Below are 19,057 nucleotides of genomic sequence, written 5' to 3'. Positions count from 1 at the left end.
ATGGGAAGCCTTACACCTATGTGTTTATGTGATTGTTAATGTTTCATATATTTAATTATGGTAACTATGATGCTTTGTTTGCACTATGTAAGTTACAGATTTACAGATTTTTTTTTTACTTAAATGTGAATAAGCCAGGGAATTGGTCAAGACTTTTTTTCAATAAAAGTTGTTTGATTTCTTGAAACCTCTCTTATTGTGTTTTTATTTTGAAACAAAAACAATTAATTAGCTAAGACAGTTATATGAAGTGGTTTTCTAATAAAAAAAAAACTCTGTATTCAGGTTTAATTGCAGTGTTGGCACTTTGAGAGAAAGAAGTTGCTTTCCTGTTACAGTTTGGGCACTCAGGGTCAAAAAGGTTCGTCATCACTACTCTAAGCTATGTGCTCAATTTCTGGAATAAAAAACGCTATAACACAGGCTCATAAATTGAAGCTGACAGTTTATCCATAACTTCTACAGTTTCCAAGGAACATCATAACAATAAATAGAAGCTGATATTAGAAAAATAATAAGAATAGCTCCTGTAAGGGAAATAAATCTAGTTGCACACCTAAGTACTCATAGAATAGAATAGAATAGAGTCATTTATTCACCAAGTATATACAAGGAATACTTTGTGGTGCAAAAGGTATCATATGACAATAAACCAAGAAATATAATTAGCGGTGTAAAAAAATCTAATCATCAAATATATTCACAAGGAGTGACTAAAGTGCAATTTATCGGACCAAAAGTGAAATAAGAGGAGTATAACTGTTTGCTATTTTAATAGCCTGGGTTAAAAAACTATTCAGAAAACAATTTGTCCGAGTTTGTAAAATCCTCAACCTAGACCTATGATAAAAAGATAGACGATTAAAAAAATAATGACCAGGGTGAGATAAATCAGATAAAAAAAAAAAAATCAACTCTTGTTCATCCTTGAAAAGTTAATGTCCTTAAGAGAAATTAAATTGACACCCAATGATTTTTTTCGCAGATCTCACAATTCGGTGTAGTTTCCCCTTTAATAATAATGTAGCAGAACTATATTAGGTTAAAATAGGGGATGATAAAACGGCTTTGATGAACGAACATTGTTGAGAATTTTTTATTATAGTCAAAATATTAACATCCTATTTCAAATCATGTTGAATAGATGTGCCAAGGAATTTATAGACTTTGTTTACTATGCAATCTTCAATTTTCAGAGAAAAAGGGGATGGAGACTTTATTTTTCTAAAATCAATTACCATCTCTTTGGTTTTATGAACATTTAATTCTCTAAGTACTCATGAGTGCTAAATATACATAAGCAAAACAAAAGCATTTGTTAGGCTCACTAAGCTGCTAAAATAGTCATCTATATTCCACGTATAAAACTTTTTTTGTTAAGCCCTATAGCCTGCAAATGGTATAATGTGAGCAATGACTCAAAGAAATTATACGGACAATATATACAAAAAAATACCCTTACATGCACCTATAAATTGCACCATGTAAAAGTGTACATTTGGGGAATAAACTTTGTGCCAAGGTAACATAACTAACAAGCTATATTGCTAACATATTATAAAATAATTCTCATCTTGAGGGCAAATGCAGCCCTATAGGTCACAAAAATGATCTTGTACATAACACACACAATCAACAGCAAAATGGCAATTAACTATATAGTGATAGTAAATATAAATAACAACAATACACAATGTCCCACTTATCTATACACAACCTGGCACATCAGACATTGAAGTCCTAATAAGTGTCCCTGTGGGAAGTTCCTGTAATAAATGAGAAGCAAAAAAAAATAGTGTTATAGACCACCACAGCAATTATAGCCACTAAATATCACTAGATGTTTCAGCCCACTCCGACCTTCCAAAGCAACACAATTTCCATGGCTCGCCCCAGGTTACAGCGCACAAAGAGGACAGTGGCAAACTACAGGGCAAGCCCCCTGGCGTGCAGAAGGCCAATAAGGGAGGTATGCTTTTGGGGCTCCATAGTGTTGTGCATCCACTTCAGTGCTATGTGCATCAACTCATATCTGTCATTAGGCCAAATAGAACCAGATGATAAGCTCTATAAGTTCTATAGCTACTGGGTGGCTTCAAAGGATTGGATGTTTTTAAGCATATAGTAAGATATTTCCTATATGTAACTCTGATGTATCCTGGCTCTCAGGATATACAAAAAAACATGGGGACTCCAGGTCTCACATCAGGTAAGTGGCCACACAACTTCGGTGAAAGGATGAAGGTAAGTCACAAGACCCTTCACTGGCGCTGAGACCAGATAAGAGAGATATAGGCTGAAACGTCATTAATTGCTGTTCACCTGTGAGCAATCCCCTACCATTTTTTAGGATCACCTCTGATACTCTGGAGTCGTACAGAGGTAGATCAGATTAGGGACAGTAAATAGGTCACTATAGTGTGCAGCCAATGGTTGTGTGGAATATAACAGTGTTCTGCAATTCAATTTCTAACAGGAAATGAAAAGCCCACAATTTCAGAATGGAATTACAGGAAAAGGGGACAAAATAAATATTGAAAGTATATTATAGAGCTTTTTTATATACAATTTATCATGTTATAGTACCATTTCAGTGTTTAATGTCACTTTAAGATGGCTGCAAATATTTTTGGAGCCCCAGCACAGGTGAAAAAGTTCACATTAGTATTTCCTTTTAGTTAGGAAAGTATATGTTTACTAATACAAAATTGCTAGGTTTTAATATTCCCTCCAACATAAAAAGCATACGGCCAGATTACGAGTTTTGCGTCAGAGGCTATGCGGTGCTAACTAGCAGTTTTTGTTTCTCACCGCTCACTTACCTGCAGCGGTGGTATTACAGGTTTTTACAAACCCGGCGTTAAAAGGCAAGAAGAGAGCGTTCAGCAAAATTGTGCTCCTTACCACACTCCAATACCAGCACTGCTTAAGTCAGCGGTGAGCTGGTTGTACGTGCTCGTGCGCGATTTCCTCATAGGAATCAACGGGGAGAGCCAGCTGAGAAAAAGTCTAACACCTGCAAAAAAGCAGCGTAAATCTCAGTAACGCAGCCCCATTGATTCCTATGGGGAAATAAAATTTATGTTTACATTTAACACCCTAACATGAACCCCGAGTCTAAACACCCCTAATCTTACACTTAATAACCCCTAACCTTCCGCCCCTGACATCGCCGACACCTACATTATTCTTATTAACCCCTAATCTGCCGCTCTGGACACCGCCGCCACCTACATTATACTTATTAACCCCTAATCTGCCCCCCCTCAACATCGGCAACACCTACATTATATTTATTAACCCCTAATCTCCCTCTCCCAATGTCGCCGCAATCTACCTACATTTATTAACCCCTAATCTGCCGCTTCAGACACCGCCGCCACCTACATTATATGTATTAACCCCTAATCTGCCCCCCAATGTCGCCACCACTATACAAAATGTATTAACCCCTAAACCTAAGTCTAACCCTAACACCCCCTAACTTAAATATAATTTAAATAAATCTAAATAAAAATTTATATTATTAGCTAAATAATTCCTATTTAAAACTAAATACCTATAAAATAAACCCTAAACTAGCTACAATATAACTAATAGTTACATTGTATCTAGCTTAGGGTTTATTTTTATTGCACAGGCAAGTTTGTATTTATTATAACTAGGTAGAATAGTTATTAAATAGTTATTAACTATTTAATAACTGCCTAGCTAAAATAAATACAAAAGTACCTGCAAAATAAAACCTAACCTAAGTTACACTAACACTACACTACAATTAAATACATTAACTAAATTAAAAACAATTAAATAAATTAAATTAGCTAAATTACAAAAAACAAACACTAAATTACAGAAAACAAACACCAAATTACAGATCTTTAAACTAATTACACTTAATCTAATAGCCCTATCAAAATAACCCCACCCCCCCAAAAAAAAAACTAGCCTAAAATAAACTATCAATAGCCCTTAAAAGGGCCTCTTGCGTGGCATTGCCCCAATCGGCTCTTTTACCTGTAAAAAAAAAACATATAAACAACCCCCCCAACAGTAAAACCCACCACCCACACAACCAACCCCCCAAATAAAACCCTAAGCTGCCCATTGCCCTGAAAAGGGTATTTGGATGGGCATTGCGCTTAAAAGGGCATTTAGCTCTATTGCAGCCCAAATCCCTAACCTATAAAATAAACCCACCCAATACACCCTTAAAAAAAACCTAACACTAACCCCCTGAAGATCGACTTACAGTTCTGAAGACTGGACATCCATCCTCAACGAAGCTGGGAGAAGTCTTCATCCAAGCCAGGTGAAGTGGTCCTCCAGACGGTCAGAAGTCTTCATCCAGACGGCATCTTCTATCTTCATCCTTCCAACGCAGAGCGGGTCCATCTTCAAGACATCCGACGCAGAGCATCCTCTTCATCTGGAATCTTCTTACTGAATGACGGTACCTTTAAGTGACTTCATCCAAGGTGGTGTCCATTAGATTCCGATTGGTTAATAGACTTCTATCAGCTAATCGGAATTAAGGTAGAAAAAATCCTATTGGCTAATGCAATCAGCCAATAGGATTGAAGTTCAATCCTATTGGCTGATCCAATCAGCCAATAGGATTGAGCTCGCATTCTATTGACTGATTGGAACAGCCAATAGAATGTGAGCTCAATCCTATTGGCTGATTGCATCAGCAAAAGGATTTTTTCTACCTTAATTCCGATTGGCTGATAGATTCCGATTGGCTGATAGAATTCTAAGTGACGCCATCTTGGATGACATCACTTAAAGGCTTTTAATTTAGTTAATTTATTTAATTGTAGTGTAGTGTTAAGTGTTAGTTTAACTTAGGTTAGGTTTTATTTTACAGGTACTTTTGTATTTATTTTAGCTAGGTAGTTATTAAATAGTTAATAACTATTTAATAACTATTCTACCTAGTTAAAATAAATACAAATTGCCTGTAAAATAAAAATAAACCCTAAGATAGCTACAATGTAACTATTAGTTATATTGTAGCTAGCTTAGGGTTTATTTTATAGATAAGTATTTAGTTTTAAATAGGAATTATTTAGGTAGTAATATTATTATTTATTTAGATTTATTGTAATTCTATCTAAGTTAGGGGGGTTAGGGTTAGACATAGGTTCAGGGGTTAATACATTTAGTATAGTGGCAGCGACATAGGGGGCGGCAGATTAGGGGTTAATAAATGTAAGTAGGTGGCGGCAAAGTTAGGGACGGCAGATTAGGGGTTAATAATATTTAAATAGTGTTTGTGAGGCGGGAGTGCGGCGGTTTAGGGGTTAATATGTTTTAGTGGCGGCGATGTCCGGAGCGGCAGATTAGGGGTTAAAATTTTTATTATAGTGTTAGCAATGCGGGAGGGCCTCGGTTTAGGGGTTAATAGGTAGTTTATGGGTGTTAGTGTACTTTTTAGCACTTTAGTTAAAGGGACACTGTACCCAAAAAAATTATTTTGTGATTCAGATAGAGCATGCAATTTTTAGCAACTTTCTAATTTACTCCTATTATCAAATGTTCTTTATTCTCTTGGTATCTTTATTTGAAATGCAAGAATGTAAGTTTAGATGCCGGCCCATTTTTGGTGAACAACCTAGGTTGTCCTTGCTGATTGGTGGATAAATTCATCCACCAATCAAAAACTGCTGTCCAGAGTGCTGAACCAAGAAAAAAAGCTTAGATGCCTTCTTTTTCATATAAAGATAGCAAGAGAACGAAGAAAAAATGATAATAGGAGTAAATTAGAAAGTTGCTTAAAATTGCATGCTCTATCTGAATCCCAAAATAGATTTTTTGGGTACAGTGTCCCTTTAAGAGTTTTATGCTACGGCGTTGTACCATAAAACTCTTAACTACTGACTTTAGAATGCATTAGGGATCTTGGAAGTAGAGGGTGTACTGCTCACTTCTTGGCCTCCCTGGACAGTCTCGTAATACCGGCGCTATGGAAGTCCCATAGAAAACAGACTTTACAAAGTTTACTTAAGTCGTTTTGCAGTAAGGCCAAAGAAGTGTGCGGTGCCCCTAAACCTGCAAGACTCGTAATAGCAGCGGGCGTAAAAAAGCAACGTTAGGACCTGTTAACGCTGCTTTTTTACCTCAACGCAAGACTCCTAATCTAGCCGATAGTTTTTTTTAAAAAAGCTTTGTGATGGTCAAGTTTATGACATCATAAATTAAGAACATTATTTACAAATCTGAATTCAAAATTAATTACTCACTATTAAGAGGAACACCTTATAGATATTAGTAGACACAGCAAAAAGTCTGAGGGTTCAGGGCCTCTATCTTGTATGGTACCCTGAGATGCCTATAGAAAAATCTATACTGGAGCACTGATAGTAAAAATCAGTTGCTCTAACCACTATGATTAGCAATACCCAGTAAATTTACTGATTCCTAATAAACAGAGAATTAGGTCAAAGGTCCATCTCACACACAAATAAAATGCATTCTGCTATACATCAGTCTAAATTTCCACATAAGCCAGTCTTAGATGAATAGCGTGCGGGCATTTTTGAGTTGCATTTCATATCTTAGTACCTCAGGCACAATCATGTTTGTTTGTAAGATAATTCAGATAGTGAATCACAATGGTTGAAATTTAAGGACAAAGCTTGATGAGATGTATGAAAGGTTTATGTCACACAATTCTTTACGGGGGGAAAAGTTAGATTTGAGAAACTACATTGCTAATGGAATGAAATACATTGATGGCAGATTCCACGGTTGAAATGAAACACAAATTCAATGTCTTTGCTGTACTGAATTTAATTATCTGGCAACTATTTAACAGATGTATGTAGTCTGCACAGGTAATTCTTTCTTTTTTATAAAAAAAAGTCTGATGATAATTTTTCATACTTCGTCCTAGATGTATATTTAGGAACCATATACAGTAGAAGGGTCACAGATAATTGCCATTGCTTACATCCCACTAATGAAATAGCAAATTATTCATCTATAGATGTCTATGTAGCCCACAAACTGCACTATAAATCATGCTTCTTAGTTTAAATAGAAATTGAATATGATTTCACTTGAAGCCACCTAATCAAAGCCCATATCTCACTTTAAGGCTTGATGATGAAAAACTTGCTGGTGTAGAAATAAAATATACAAAAAAATTGAGGACTTTTTTGAGTATTATCTTGCAATGTAAGTGTCTCTCTTTCACAACTATATCCCGGCATTGCTAGATGAACAGCTCTTAAGCTAAAATTTGTCTTTATAACATTGTTTCAGGGACCTCATCAGAGGAGAGAGCTTTAGATCATCAGTTCCTTGATGATTCTACATAGGCTACAGGAGACATTAAATAACACGAAATTCTAATTCTTTCTTTTGTGATTCAGTACATGCAAGTAAATTGGAAACTTGTTTAAATTGTACGCTCTATCTGAATCAGGAAAGAAAAAAATGGATTTTATGACCCTTAAAGTTATTCAGCCTCTGTTTGGCTGCTTAATATCTGACTGCTTTTAATAGCAAATGAGAAATGGATTCTGAGACAGAATGTTGGTCTGTGCAAAGTGGCAACATTTTAATGTTACAGCAACAGAACAGTTAATAACATTTCCTATATATTAAAGGGATATTCCGGTCAAAATTTAACTGCATATAGATGAATCACATCTATGAATAGAAACATATTTGCAATATAAATGTAGTGGCAAAAATGCTTTTAGTAAAAGCTATCACTGCTTTAGTGTTAACATTTTTCTCTGCATGTGCATGTGAAGCATAGCTAGATATTCTCAATGCACCAGCATTTTAAATACTGCAGCTGCTCAGAGCTCCAGTGGGGCTTGTATCATGTCAGCAATTAACAAATTGAGTAATTACCAGATGGTACAATCACCTTAGGCTCTCTAAGCAAGTGTTGTGTTTAAAATGCTGCTGCACGGTGCATACTTAAATACACATTTGAAACAGATATAGCTTTTATTAGAAGCATTTTTGCTAATACATGTATATTATAAAAATGTTTCTATTCAAAACTGAAATGCACCTGTGTGGATTCCCATTTTGGCTGGAATGTCCCTTTTAATAATCACACTTTTCAATGGAAGCAATGTATTTAAAAAAAACTCCTATTCCTTTTAGAAGGTTTTATATTCTATCAGGATTCAATGCTTTTAGAAATGTAAAATAATTATAAAATTTAAGTTAAAAAATTAAGCTCTGATGTAGAATGATTTTTTTCTGGGTTTGGTTGTATGTAGATTTTAAAGAGAAATGCTGTGAAAGTTAATTTTAGCAAGATTGCTGTTGTGGTTCTTTAAAATAGAATATGTGTATACTGTACATATCAAAAGTCCTATTAAACTACGGTTTACACCAAACATGATAATCATTATTACATTTCCCTATTAGTCCACTATATCAGAGGCAGTTCTTGGATAACAAGGTTCCAGGTTATATATGTTTGGTTGTATTGCTGTAGTCAGATGGAAATATGATCATTTTAGAATTGTGAAAGTTATTTTTACTTTAATGATAGTGCTCAGTTTGATATGGATTAAATTTATGTCAGTCATTTTGTAAGCGTTCGATTTTAGTAACTGCAGGATTAACCCATGGAGCAAAAGTTGCAGAGATCAATAGGATATGGATCTCTATAGCCGTGTGTTTATCAACAATGCATACTGAATTTGTAAATACAAAGCATGCAGGTCATCTTACTTATATCTGCTTTATTGGTTTGCATATTTCATGAAAAAGGGATTTGTGACCCATAAATGATCCATAAAATACCAAGCACATAAGAAGTTCTGGGTTATCATACCTATAGCATTTCAGCAATGTACATATTATGGTTTTGTTGCAAACAATGGTCGTGGGCTATAGAATGCAAGTGAACTATACAATGTTTCAATTTAATGAATAGATTATATGAAATCAGGTTCAATGAGTCACATTCCATAGTGGTTTATAGTTTTATAATAAGGGTAGGAATCCTTATTTTTTAGGTAAAATAAATACATTCTAGTAGCAATTTCTAAAAAATAACATTTAGCAGGCAGTATTCAATACTGAAAGGTCCTTTAAAAAACAAAAAATAATAATTACAGTCTCTAATTGTAAACAGTTTATGTCTTCTATGTTGCTATAGTTAAAGAAACCTGAAAACCAAACCCAACATTGTCTTTTAAATAATTTAATTTTTTTTTAGATTTTCTTCTTTTATCAAATTTGCTTAATTCTTGTGATATTCTTTGTTGAAAAGTATACCTAGGTAGGTAGCAAGAATGTGTCTGGAGCAATACATGGCAGCAAACACTGCTGTCATCTAGTGCACATGCAAATGATATAACACTGTGAAAAGTATTCATCTAAACTGCTGCAATAAAGTGCGCTGCAGCCAACCTATCTGTTTTTTAACAAGAATAATTTCATAATCAAATAAATTAGATTTTTTGTTTCTAAATTGTATACTAAATTATAAAAAAAAAACTGACTTTCATGCCCCTTTAAACTGCAGAAAGAGAATAATGCTAAGTCAAAGTATTGTGCTAGAATGATCCTTTTTAACACAAAGTAAAAAAAAAAGTATTAAACACTAAGTTATCATATGTGATCAAACGCTATTCATTTTAGCTCAATGACTCCCCTCTTGGGATTTGAACCTTCTGTTTGTTTGAAAGCAAGTTCAGCACTTGGACAGGGGCTTTTAGCCCAACTACAAATAGGATTAGTATTTTTTTTCTTCAAATCCTATTCCATGTATTTCACTTGTAGCTGTGTCTCAAATCTCATCTTTGACACATGGATCAGATTCAGTCATTGATTGTGAATACATGAATGCTAATTACTCATCGTGCTCCTGTTATTTCTTTTAAACTGTGCAACACTAAGAGAACCATCTTTATATATCTACACTTGATTCTAGTATAAGTGTAACTTGCACACTATATTACATACAATACTTAGATTATTCCCTAAAACCAATAGGTGCTATTTTCAACAAGAGATGATTGACACCTGCTCACTTCACAGGTTATGTGCATGTTTTTCTGAAACACTGTGGAATACTTTGTTGACTGTAGCACCTCCTAGTGGACCAACATGATAATCTAAAAAAAGTGTCCAAGACTAATTCAACAGATCAGGAGTGGCAAACCTTTTACAGATTGGGAACCAAAAAAGGTGATAATCCTCTCTGCATTTTTTTTTTAAAATACATATCCGTTAAATGGACATTAAAGAAACATTTACAGTTATTTTAAAACCATAAAATTATGCATATCAACAACTTTCCAATTTAATTCCTTTATCTAATTTGCTTCATTCTCTTGGAGTCTTTTGTTGAAGAAGCAGCAGCAATGCACTACTGGGAGCTAGTTAACACACTGGGTGAGCCAATAACATGAAGCATATATGTGCAGCAGCTCTTGAGCCTACCTATGAATGTTTTTCAACATAGGATACCAAGAGAACAAAACTAGCTAATAGAAGTAAATTGGAAAGTTGTTTTAAAATCACAAGCTCTTTCTGAACCATGAAAGAATATTTTTGGGGGTTTCATCTCCCTTTAATTCCTGGTATAAAGCAAGGATTGATCAGGATAATACTTTATAAACAGTACCATTGCAGCCAATGAAACAAAAGGTGGAGTGCAGTAGTGCTATAGACTCATCACTCTTGCAATAGACTAACTTGCAAATAGTAAATACAGTGCAATATTTATAAATTACATTTGTTTTTACTTTGAGGCATTATACTCAAAGTCTTGTTGGGTGATTATGTAGGTAGGTATACATTTTACAATTTTCCTTGTAAATACCAAAAAAAAAATAATGTTTTTTTTTTCTTCTAACAAACCCCTAAAATTGTTATTGTTAAAAAAAAGTTAGATAACGCCTTTAATACCCATTCCTCAGCTTTGCACAACCAACATTGTTATACTAATATACTTTATAACATTTAAACCTCAAAATGTCTGCTTGTTTCTAATCCACTATAGACAGCCTCTTAATCGCATGCTTTTTATTTGCTTTTCACAACAGGAGACTGTTAGTTCATGTGGGCCATATAGATAACATTGTGCTCATGCCCGTGGGTTCTGCACATCACAGCTAAAATGCAAGTCATGTGATCAGGGGGCTGTCAAAAGAGGCTTAGATAGCTGTTCTTTTGGGCTTGCTTATAATAGGAGATGGCCTTCCACTCTCTCATTTTGTTAAACTTTGTATTCAATGAAGGAGCTTTTAATTACAGTCCTTGTCACACTCTTCACTTTTTGGATATTTCAAGCCAGACTGACAAAGTCTGAATACCCTCCAGGTGATTGCCAGATTATTGAGCCACTACTGAGCCGCAATTAAAGGGACAGTCTAGGCCAAAATAAACTTTCATGATTCAGATAGAGCATGTCATTTTAAACAATTTTCCAATTTACTTTTATCACCAATTTTGCTTTGTTCTCTTGGTATTCTTAGTTGAAAGCTTAACCTAGGAGGTCCATATGCTAATTTCTTAGACCTTGAAGCCCACCTCTTTTCAGATTGCATTTTAACAGTTTTTCACCACTAGAGGGAGTTAGTTCACGTATTTCATATAGATAACACTGTGCTCGTGCACATGAAGTTATCTGGGAGCAGGCACTGATTGGCTAGACTGCAAGTCTGTAAAGAACTGAAAAAAGGGGCAGTTTGCAGAGGCTTAGATACAAGATAATCACAGAGGTTAAAAGTATATTATTATAACTGTGTTGGTTATGCAAAACTGGGGAATGGGTAATAAAGGGATTATCTATCTTTTAAAACAATAAAAATTCTGGTGTAGACTGTCCCTTTAAGCCGTAATCGAGCTGTTATTGGAGATTGAACACTGATCGTATAGCTGCATATGCTCTCTCTACCCTGATTGGCGGATGTGTTTGACGTCTGAACGTCAGGACGTAGGACCATGCTGGAGTCCGGAACCAATCGCGTTTTACCCCCAGGATTGCTACCACTTTGAACAAGAGGATCCTTCACTTAGTTTGACCGGTTGGGCTACCTTAATACAAAGGAATTACGTCGAAGTACCTATACCGGCTGGAGTGCCCTTTAACCGGATATCCTGTCTGGATGGTCTGTGCTGGCAACTGTCCTAGTGATGTGACTCAGGTGCTTTTGGGCTCTTTAGGGATCATATTTATCCTGTTTACTGTTGTGGCTTTTAAGTTCATATGTTTCAGTGGACTTTCTGAAATGGGGTTATACAGTGGCGTCACTAGGGTTGGTGTCACCCGGTGCGGTAAGTTATGGTGTCACCCCCCCCCCCCCCCAGAAAGCAGACACACACAAAAACACAGGCAAACACACATACAAACACTCAGACACACTTAAAACATACTCAGATGCACACACAAACACTCGGAAACACACTCAGACACACACACACACAAAAACACTCAGACACACACACACACAAAAACACACACACACAAAAACACTGAGACACACACACACAAAAACTCAGACACACACATACAAAATATGTAAACTGCACTGCATTAATTATAAAGCTCATGCCTAGAGCTGCTCCCTGGCTCAGCAGAGCATCAAATGAAAGATAAACAGAGCACTCTAAAAATAAATCACTAAAGAAAAGTTTTAGGTGCAAACTATGAAAATTCTGCTCTCTGACTCTGTTCCAAGTCTGTCAGTGCACAGCCACGGGCCGCGTGCCTACCGCTTCTTATGGCCAATCAGCTCTGCACTCTGCCCACCCCCAGACCCCCGCCCGCCCTCCTACCTGTTCAGTGTGCACTTAGTGTACCGTAACCGTAATGGTCTGGTGGGCATCATATGTGGCTGCTTCACTTTAAAGACAGTGTCAAACAGTCATGCGGTCAGGTGCCAGGTATCCCCTCATGATTTGCCAGTTCCCGTTTAGAGAGACAGCACAGCAGTGAGTGACTCCACTGCTCCACATGTCACTGAGCAGTGAGCACAGATAGGCAGGCAGGTTTAGGCTAGGAGCAGCCGGGAAAACTATTTGTTGAAATTGCAGCACTGGCTCAAGGGGCAAAAAAATTGTGTGTCTACATCTTCCCCAGTCCCACCAATGTTCACAAATGCCAGCCCCTCTAATAAAAAAAAAATCTATGCATCTCAACATTGTATTTCTTTGAATTTCAATAAAATTAAAAAAAAAAAAAAAAAAAAAAAAAAAATTTTTTTTTTTTTTTTGGTGTCACCCCCTGGTGGGTGTCACCCGGGTGCGGCCCGCCCCCCCCGCCCCCCCCTAGTGACGCCACTGGGGTTATATACCGATATTATTTATCCTCATTTTCTGGCATAAGGTGCTAACATACTGAGGACACCCAGAGCGTTGTTTTCAAGTGAATTTTTCGCTCCTGTTTGTTTTGTTCTTAGATACAAGGTAATCACAGAGGTAAAAAGTATAGTAATCTAACCATGTTGGCTGTGCAAATAATAAAGGGATTATCTATCTTTTTAAACAATACATTTTTTAAGTTGACTGTCCCTTTAACGGGGTCAAGTACATATACTTCAAATTGCATAATAGCACAACAATAAAATGTTTGTTTCAGTGGAGAAGATAATTTACACCTGACTATAATTATCCACAGCACAGGAAACAAGAATTAACATACTCAAGAATCTTTCAAGGAGCATATCCTGGGAGTGCTCTAACACTGCAAAACCCTGCAAATTGCACAAGTAACATGAAATCTTTAAATGCCTATAAAGCATTTGCTTTTTATGCACTGTACTTCTACTATCTAATTTGCTTAGTTCTCTTGGTATCATTTGCTGAAAAGTATACCTAAGTAGGCTCAGCCACTGATGGCTGCACATATATACCTTGTATGATTGGCTTACTGATGTGCTCAGCTAGCTCCCACTAGTGCATTACTGCTCCTTCAATAAAGGATACTAAGAGAATGAAGCAAAATAATTGGAAATACAAGTAAATTGGAAAGTTGTTTAAAATTGTATGAAATATCTGAATTAATGAAAGAAAAGTTTCTCTCACCAAAGGTAATCCTAAAAATCTGGTCTTGGGGAGTGCTAAGGACTGAAATTGAGAAACTACGTCACTGACTAGAAGTCATTTAAATTTGTATTTAGGCTTCCATGAAGGCATTATTGATCAGTACAGTAACAATGGTCTAAGCTTTTAGACAAATTAATAGGATCCCTTGGGCTAAATTCATCAGCAAAGCTAACTGTAAATACAGCAGTCTCTTTAGTCACCATTAACCATCTGACTGCCAGGGGACAACAACTTTTTTGCTAAGCCAGGAATTGCATTATATGGTAGCCAAGGGTTAACTTGTCACAGAAAATCAATAAACCTGAGAAAGGACACAATTTACTCCTCTAGACTCAGCAGTTACACAAAACTTTATCTGTTATCCTAAGAAGCTTAAAATCTAAATAGCCAACTCTGTCTTTTTGAAGGAAAATGTAAAATAGAATTTTATATAAATAGTTGGATTTTTAGCACAAGAATTGCAAGTCAATAAAAAAGAAGAATAAAAACAAATAAAAAATATTTCTCTGCTTTGTTGTTGATTGTATTTCTGTTAAAAGAATAGAAAATCCCAATTTACCCAACTAAGAAAATATTACAAAATCTAAATAAAGAAAACACACAAAAAGGACAACAATCTGATTTCTTTTTTTATACTAAGAGGCAGCGTAATTAAAGTAATGTATTTGATTTGCATCCATCAAATATCACTAAAAATCCACATTTTAAATGTTCCTCTGTGAGTTCTGATAACGTAGCTAAATTCTTGTAATCAATCTACCTGAACTCAGGAAAGGATTATTATTTTTTTTTAATCTGCTCTGCTACGGTACTTTTGAAAAAGTGTAGTAAAATTCAATATAGCTGAAGAAAACTGCTATCAGTCTCACAGTAACACATAAATTAAAGAGATTGTTCACAATTGAAATTTCTTAAAGTTGTTAGTGAATCTCAGGCAATGTCTAAGTCATTCTATATCTGCACAGATAAAGTAATATTTTTTTCCACCCCTTTACTTTCCAAAAGGGCTGCAAGACATTGCTTTACAGTGCATGATAGTCCTCTATGGTAGTTAAGGGGTTAAATATTGAAATTAACTTTAAGCTATCTCCAGATGATTCTGTAAATTAGAACTATGGGTTTAAAATGTATGACTTAATAACAGTACAGTTAAAATGCACCTGTGTCCCAGCACATCCTTACCAAAGTGAACGGAGTGTTGAGTAGAGTGATTAAAATATCTGCCACAGCAAGGTTTACTATGAACAAGCTGGTGGCAGAGTGCATCCGTTTATTTTTGATGACAACATGACAGACCAATACATTCCCAAAAAGCGAGAAAACTATAATAAAGCAATATGCCACGATCAATAGAGCTTTCACCATAGGATTCTGAGATTCAGCTCCATATCTTTTCTTTCCCACAAAATTCTGCCAGTCTGCCAGGCTGTAATTATTCCAAGTAAAAAAGCCAGTTATATTAGGGATTTGAAAAGAATCCTTTAAACTTGCATTGTAATGCAAACTTTCTGATCTTTTTGTTAGGCTGTTCAAAAAAAGCAAAAAAAAACAAAGCTGGTGAGGTACCATGTCTAATAAGATATTTCCATTTGTAACAAGCAAAGACATCAAGGCAAAAGATTTTTATTCCTAAACAAATTACAACTCAGAATCAGATTCACTGCTTGTTTCAGAGGAGATCTTCATGACTGATAAATACTAGGAGATTTTCAAAGACGATCAACATGCGACTGTCGTTCATTGTGTAGTGAGCCTTGACAATCAAGCAGAGTTTTCAGCTGGCTTACAATACATAGCAGCACATTTATAGCACATGCGAGCACTGATACCACACATCCTGCTATAGAAAATCCCTTCTCATTGGGCTGAATCTCATTTTCAATTCTGACGTCTCTGATTACCAGTTTATCATTCTGCATGCTATCCTTTCTTCTCTTTGCTGATACTAAATCAAATAAATGCTTCGCTAAATTAATATGTAAATAAAAAAAACGTCAGAATCTCCAAACAGATCACCTTAAAAATCAAATGAGATAAAACCAGAGTATGTTATGTATAGAGTAAAGATGTTATTTCTTTATAAAGCTAAATTAACTCTTTAAGTTATTTTTATTGTTTTGGGGGTTTTTTTCATAAAAAAAATCATACAGTGTAATACATCAATATAATATTTGTTTTAAGCATTATTGTTCCCTAAAATAATTTTCCCCAAAGTGCTTTTAAAACTACCCTATTTCTCTCTGTCCTAAATATCCCTGAAATAAATGCATCATAAGCTATAAGGTATTTGATATCTACTTTCAATATTGAAAGATCAGCCAGTTAGCGAAAACTATGCTAGATTAAGCTTTTTGCGCAAGTCGGATTGCTTTGGTATTACAAGTTCAAAGTAAACTGATTTTGCTCTAGCAGTAACCTGACTTGTGCAAAAATCAAAAGTTCAAATATTCTTTATTGAGAAAAAAAAGTGGGGAAAAAAACCTTACACCACACTCTCTCACGAAAACACCATCACACATTCATTAGCGCTAACCTGACATGAAAATATGAATGTTTCATACTCCAATGTTCTTTACATAACATAATATGTTCTATTTATTCATAATTAAATATTTATACATATATATTTTGTATTTCTAAATATATATTTATATCTTGAATAAGACGAGAATCACACCTTTATTAATAGCAAAAAATAATAAAAAGTCCACAAGTCAAATAACAAGCCAGGAATCAAAAACCAGAGCTGATAGTCAGACGAGCCGAGTCAGGAGCCAAAGCGAGTAGTCAGACGAGCCGGAATCAGGAACAAGGAAAACAGCAGAGTCAGGAACAAGCCAGGAATCAGGAGGGACATCAGAAAGCCAGGTAATATACAGGAGCTCTCACAAACAGGTCTAAGACAACGCAAAGGCAAAGCATACTGAACAGAGGCCCTTTAAATAATAAGTGATGACATCACAATTCTGAGACTGCATTCTGTCTCACACAGATGATGCACACCAGTCTGGCCATAAAAGGAAGTGCAGGAAATGAGCAACATCCCCCACAATGCACCATAGTCTGCAAGAGAGGTGAGTAAAATGGCTGCCAGCAGCACATGGCAAACAAAACAGGGAAAAACCCTGACATATATATATATATATATATATATATATATATATATATATATATATATAAAATCTATTTAGAAATACTTAGACCATAATCCTCTATGTAAAGCACATTGGAATGTGAAATATTTACAGTAAATACGCAGTATAACACTTTATTAAATATGGATATTGCATAAACATGTTTTTACATGTTTTCATCTGCTTAATGGCAAAAGGCTCTAATGCACTTATATATATTTCTATATTTGGGTACGTATATATTTATGTCTTTATGTGTTTATATGACTGTAAATACATATATAATTCAAAGAAAAGAGGAGAAACAACACCGCTCTTGTAAAAATCGTAGCATTTATTCTTGTTAAAAACATAATTTATGCTTACCTGATAAATTTATTTCTCTTGTAGTGTATCCAGTCCACGGATCATCCATTACTTATGGAATATATTCTCCTTCCCAACAGGAAGCTGCAAGAGTCCACCCACAGCAAAGCTGCTATATAGCTCCTCCCCTAACTGCCATATTCAGTCATTCGACCGAAAACATGCAGAGAAAGGAAAAACCATAGGGTGCAGTGGTGACTGTAGTTCAAATGAAAAAATTACCTGCCTTAAAGTGACAGGGCGGGCCGTGGACTGGATACACTACAAGAGAAATAAATTTATCAGGTAAGCATAAATTATGTTTTCTCTTGTTAAGTGTATCCAGTCCACGGATCATCCATTACTTATGGAATACCAATACCAAAGCTAAAGTACACGGATGATGGGAGGGACAAGGCAGGTACTTAAACGGAAGTTACCACTGCCTGTAAAAACTCTTTCTCCCAAAAATAGCCTCCGAAGAAGCAAGGTATCAAATTTGTTAAATTTGAAAAGTATGAAGCGCAGACCAAGACTCCGTCTTGTAAATCTGTTCAACAGAAGCCACATTTAAAAAAGGCCCAAGTTAAAACCACAGCTCTAGTAGAATGAGCTGTAATCCCTTCAGGAGGCTGCTGTCCAGCAGTCTCATAAGCTAAATGAATTATGCTTTTTAACCAAAAAGACAGAGAGGCTGCTGAAGTCTTTTGACCTCTCCTCTGTCCAGAATAGACAACAAACAAGGTGAACGTTTGATGAAAACCGTAGTAGCTTGTAAGTAAAACTTTAAAGCACAAACCACGTCCAATATTGTGTAATAGACGTTCCTTCTTTGAGGAAGGATTAGGATACAAGCATGGAACAACTATCTCTTGAGTGATGTACTTGTTAGATACCTTAGGAAAAAACCCAGGTTGGTACGCAGGACTACCTTATCCGTACGAAGGACCAGATAAGGAGAATCACATTGTAACACAGATAACTTGGAGACTCTACGAGTCGAGGAATTAGCTACCCAAAAGGAACTTTCCAAGATAAAGATTGATATCTATGGAACAAAAAAGGTTCAAACGGAACTTCTTGAAGAACCTTAAGAATCAGGTTTAAGCTCCATGGCGGAGCAACAGTTTTAAACACAGGCTTGGATCTAACCAAAGCCTGACCAAATGCCTGAACGTCTAGAATACCTGCCAGACGCTTGTGCAAAAAAATAGACAGAGTAAAAATCTGTCCCCTTTTAAGGAATTAGCTGACAACCCTTTTCTCAAAAACATCTTGGAGAAAAGATAATATCCTGGGAATCCAGACTTTACTCCATGAGTAACCCTTGGATTCATAACAATCAGATATTTACACCATATCTATGTTCAATTTTCCTAGAGACAGGCTTTCATGTCTGTATTAAGGTATCAATGACTGACTCGGAGAAGCCATGCTTTGATAACATCAAGCGTTCAGTCTCCAGGCAGTCCATCTCAGATTGATTCTATTTAGATGGTTGAAAGGACCCTGAGGTAGAGGGACCTGTCTCAGAAGCAGAG

At 35.7% G+C, this 19,057-nt stretch overlaps 1 protein-coding gene across 1 annotated transcript in view; it reads right to left on the bottom strand.

The window, feature by feature from the left end:
- The window catches only part of GPR83 (G protein-coupled receptor 83), a 149,812-nt gene extending 134,206 nt beyond the window's left edge, over window positions 1-15,606 (bottom strand). Inside the window, exon 1 of the mRNA XM_053705068.1 lies at window positions 15,220-15,606. Coding sequence (XP_053561043.1) covers window positions 15,220-15,606 — 387 coding nt within the window. The remainder of the gene's footprint in view (window positions 1-15,219) is intronic.
- Window positions 15,607-19,057: the final 3,451 nt, after the last annotated feature.

Source organism: Bombina bombina, chromosome 3, assembly GCF_027579735.1.
Source record: "Bombina bombina isolate aBomBom1 chromosome 3, aBomBom1.pri, whole genome shotgun sequence".
In the NCBI taxonomy this organism is placed as follows: Eukaryota; Metazoa; Chordata; class Amphibia; order Anura; family Bombinatoridae; genus Bombina; species Bombina bombina.
This window is presented reverse-complemented; position numbering and strand designations above follow the sequence as displayed.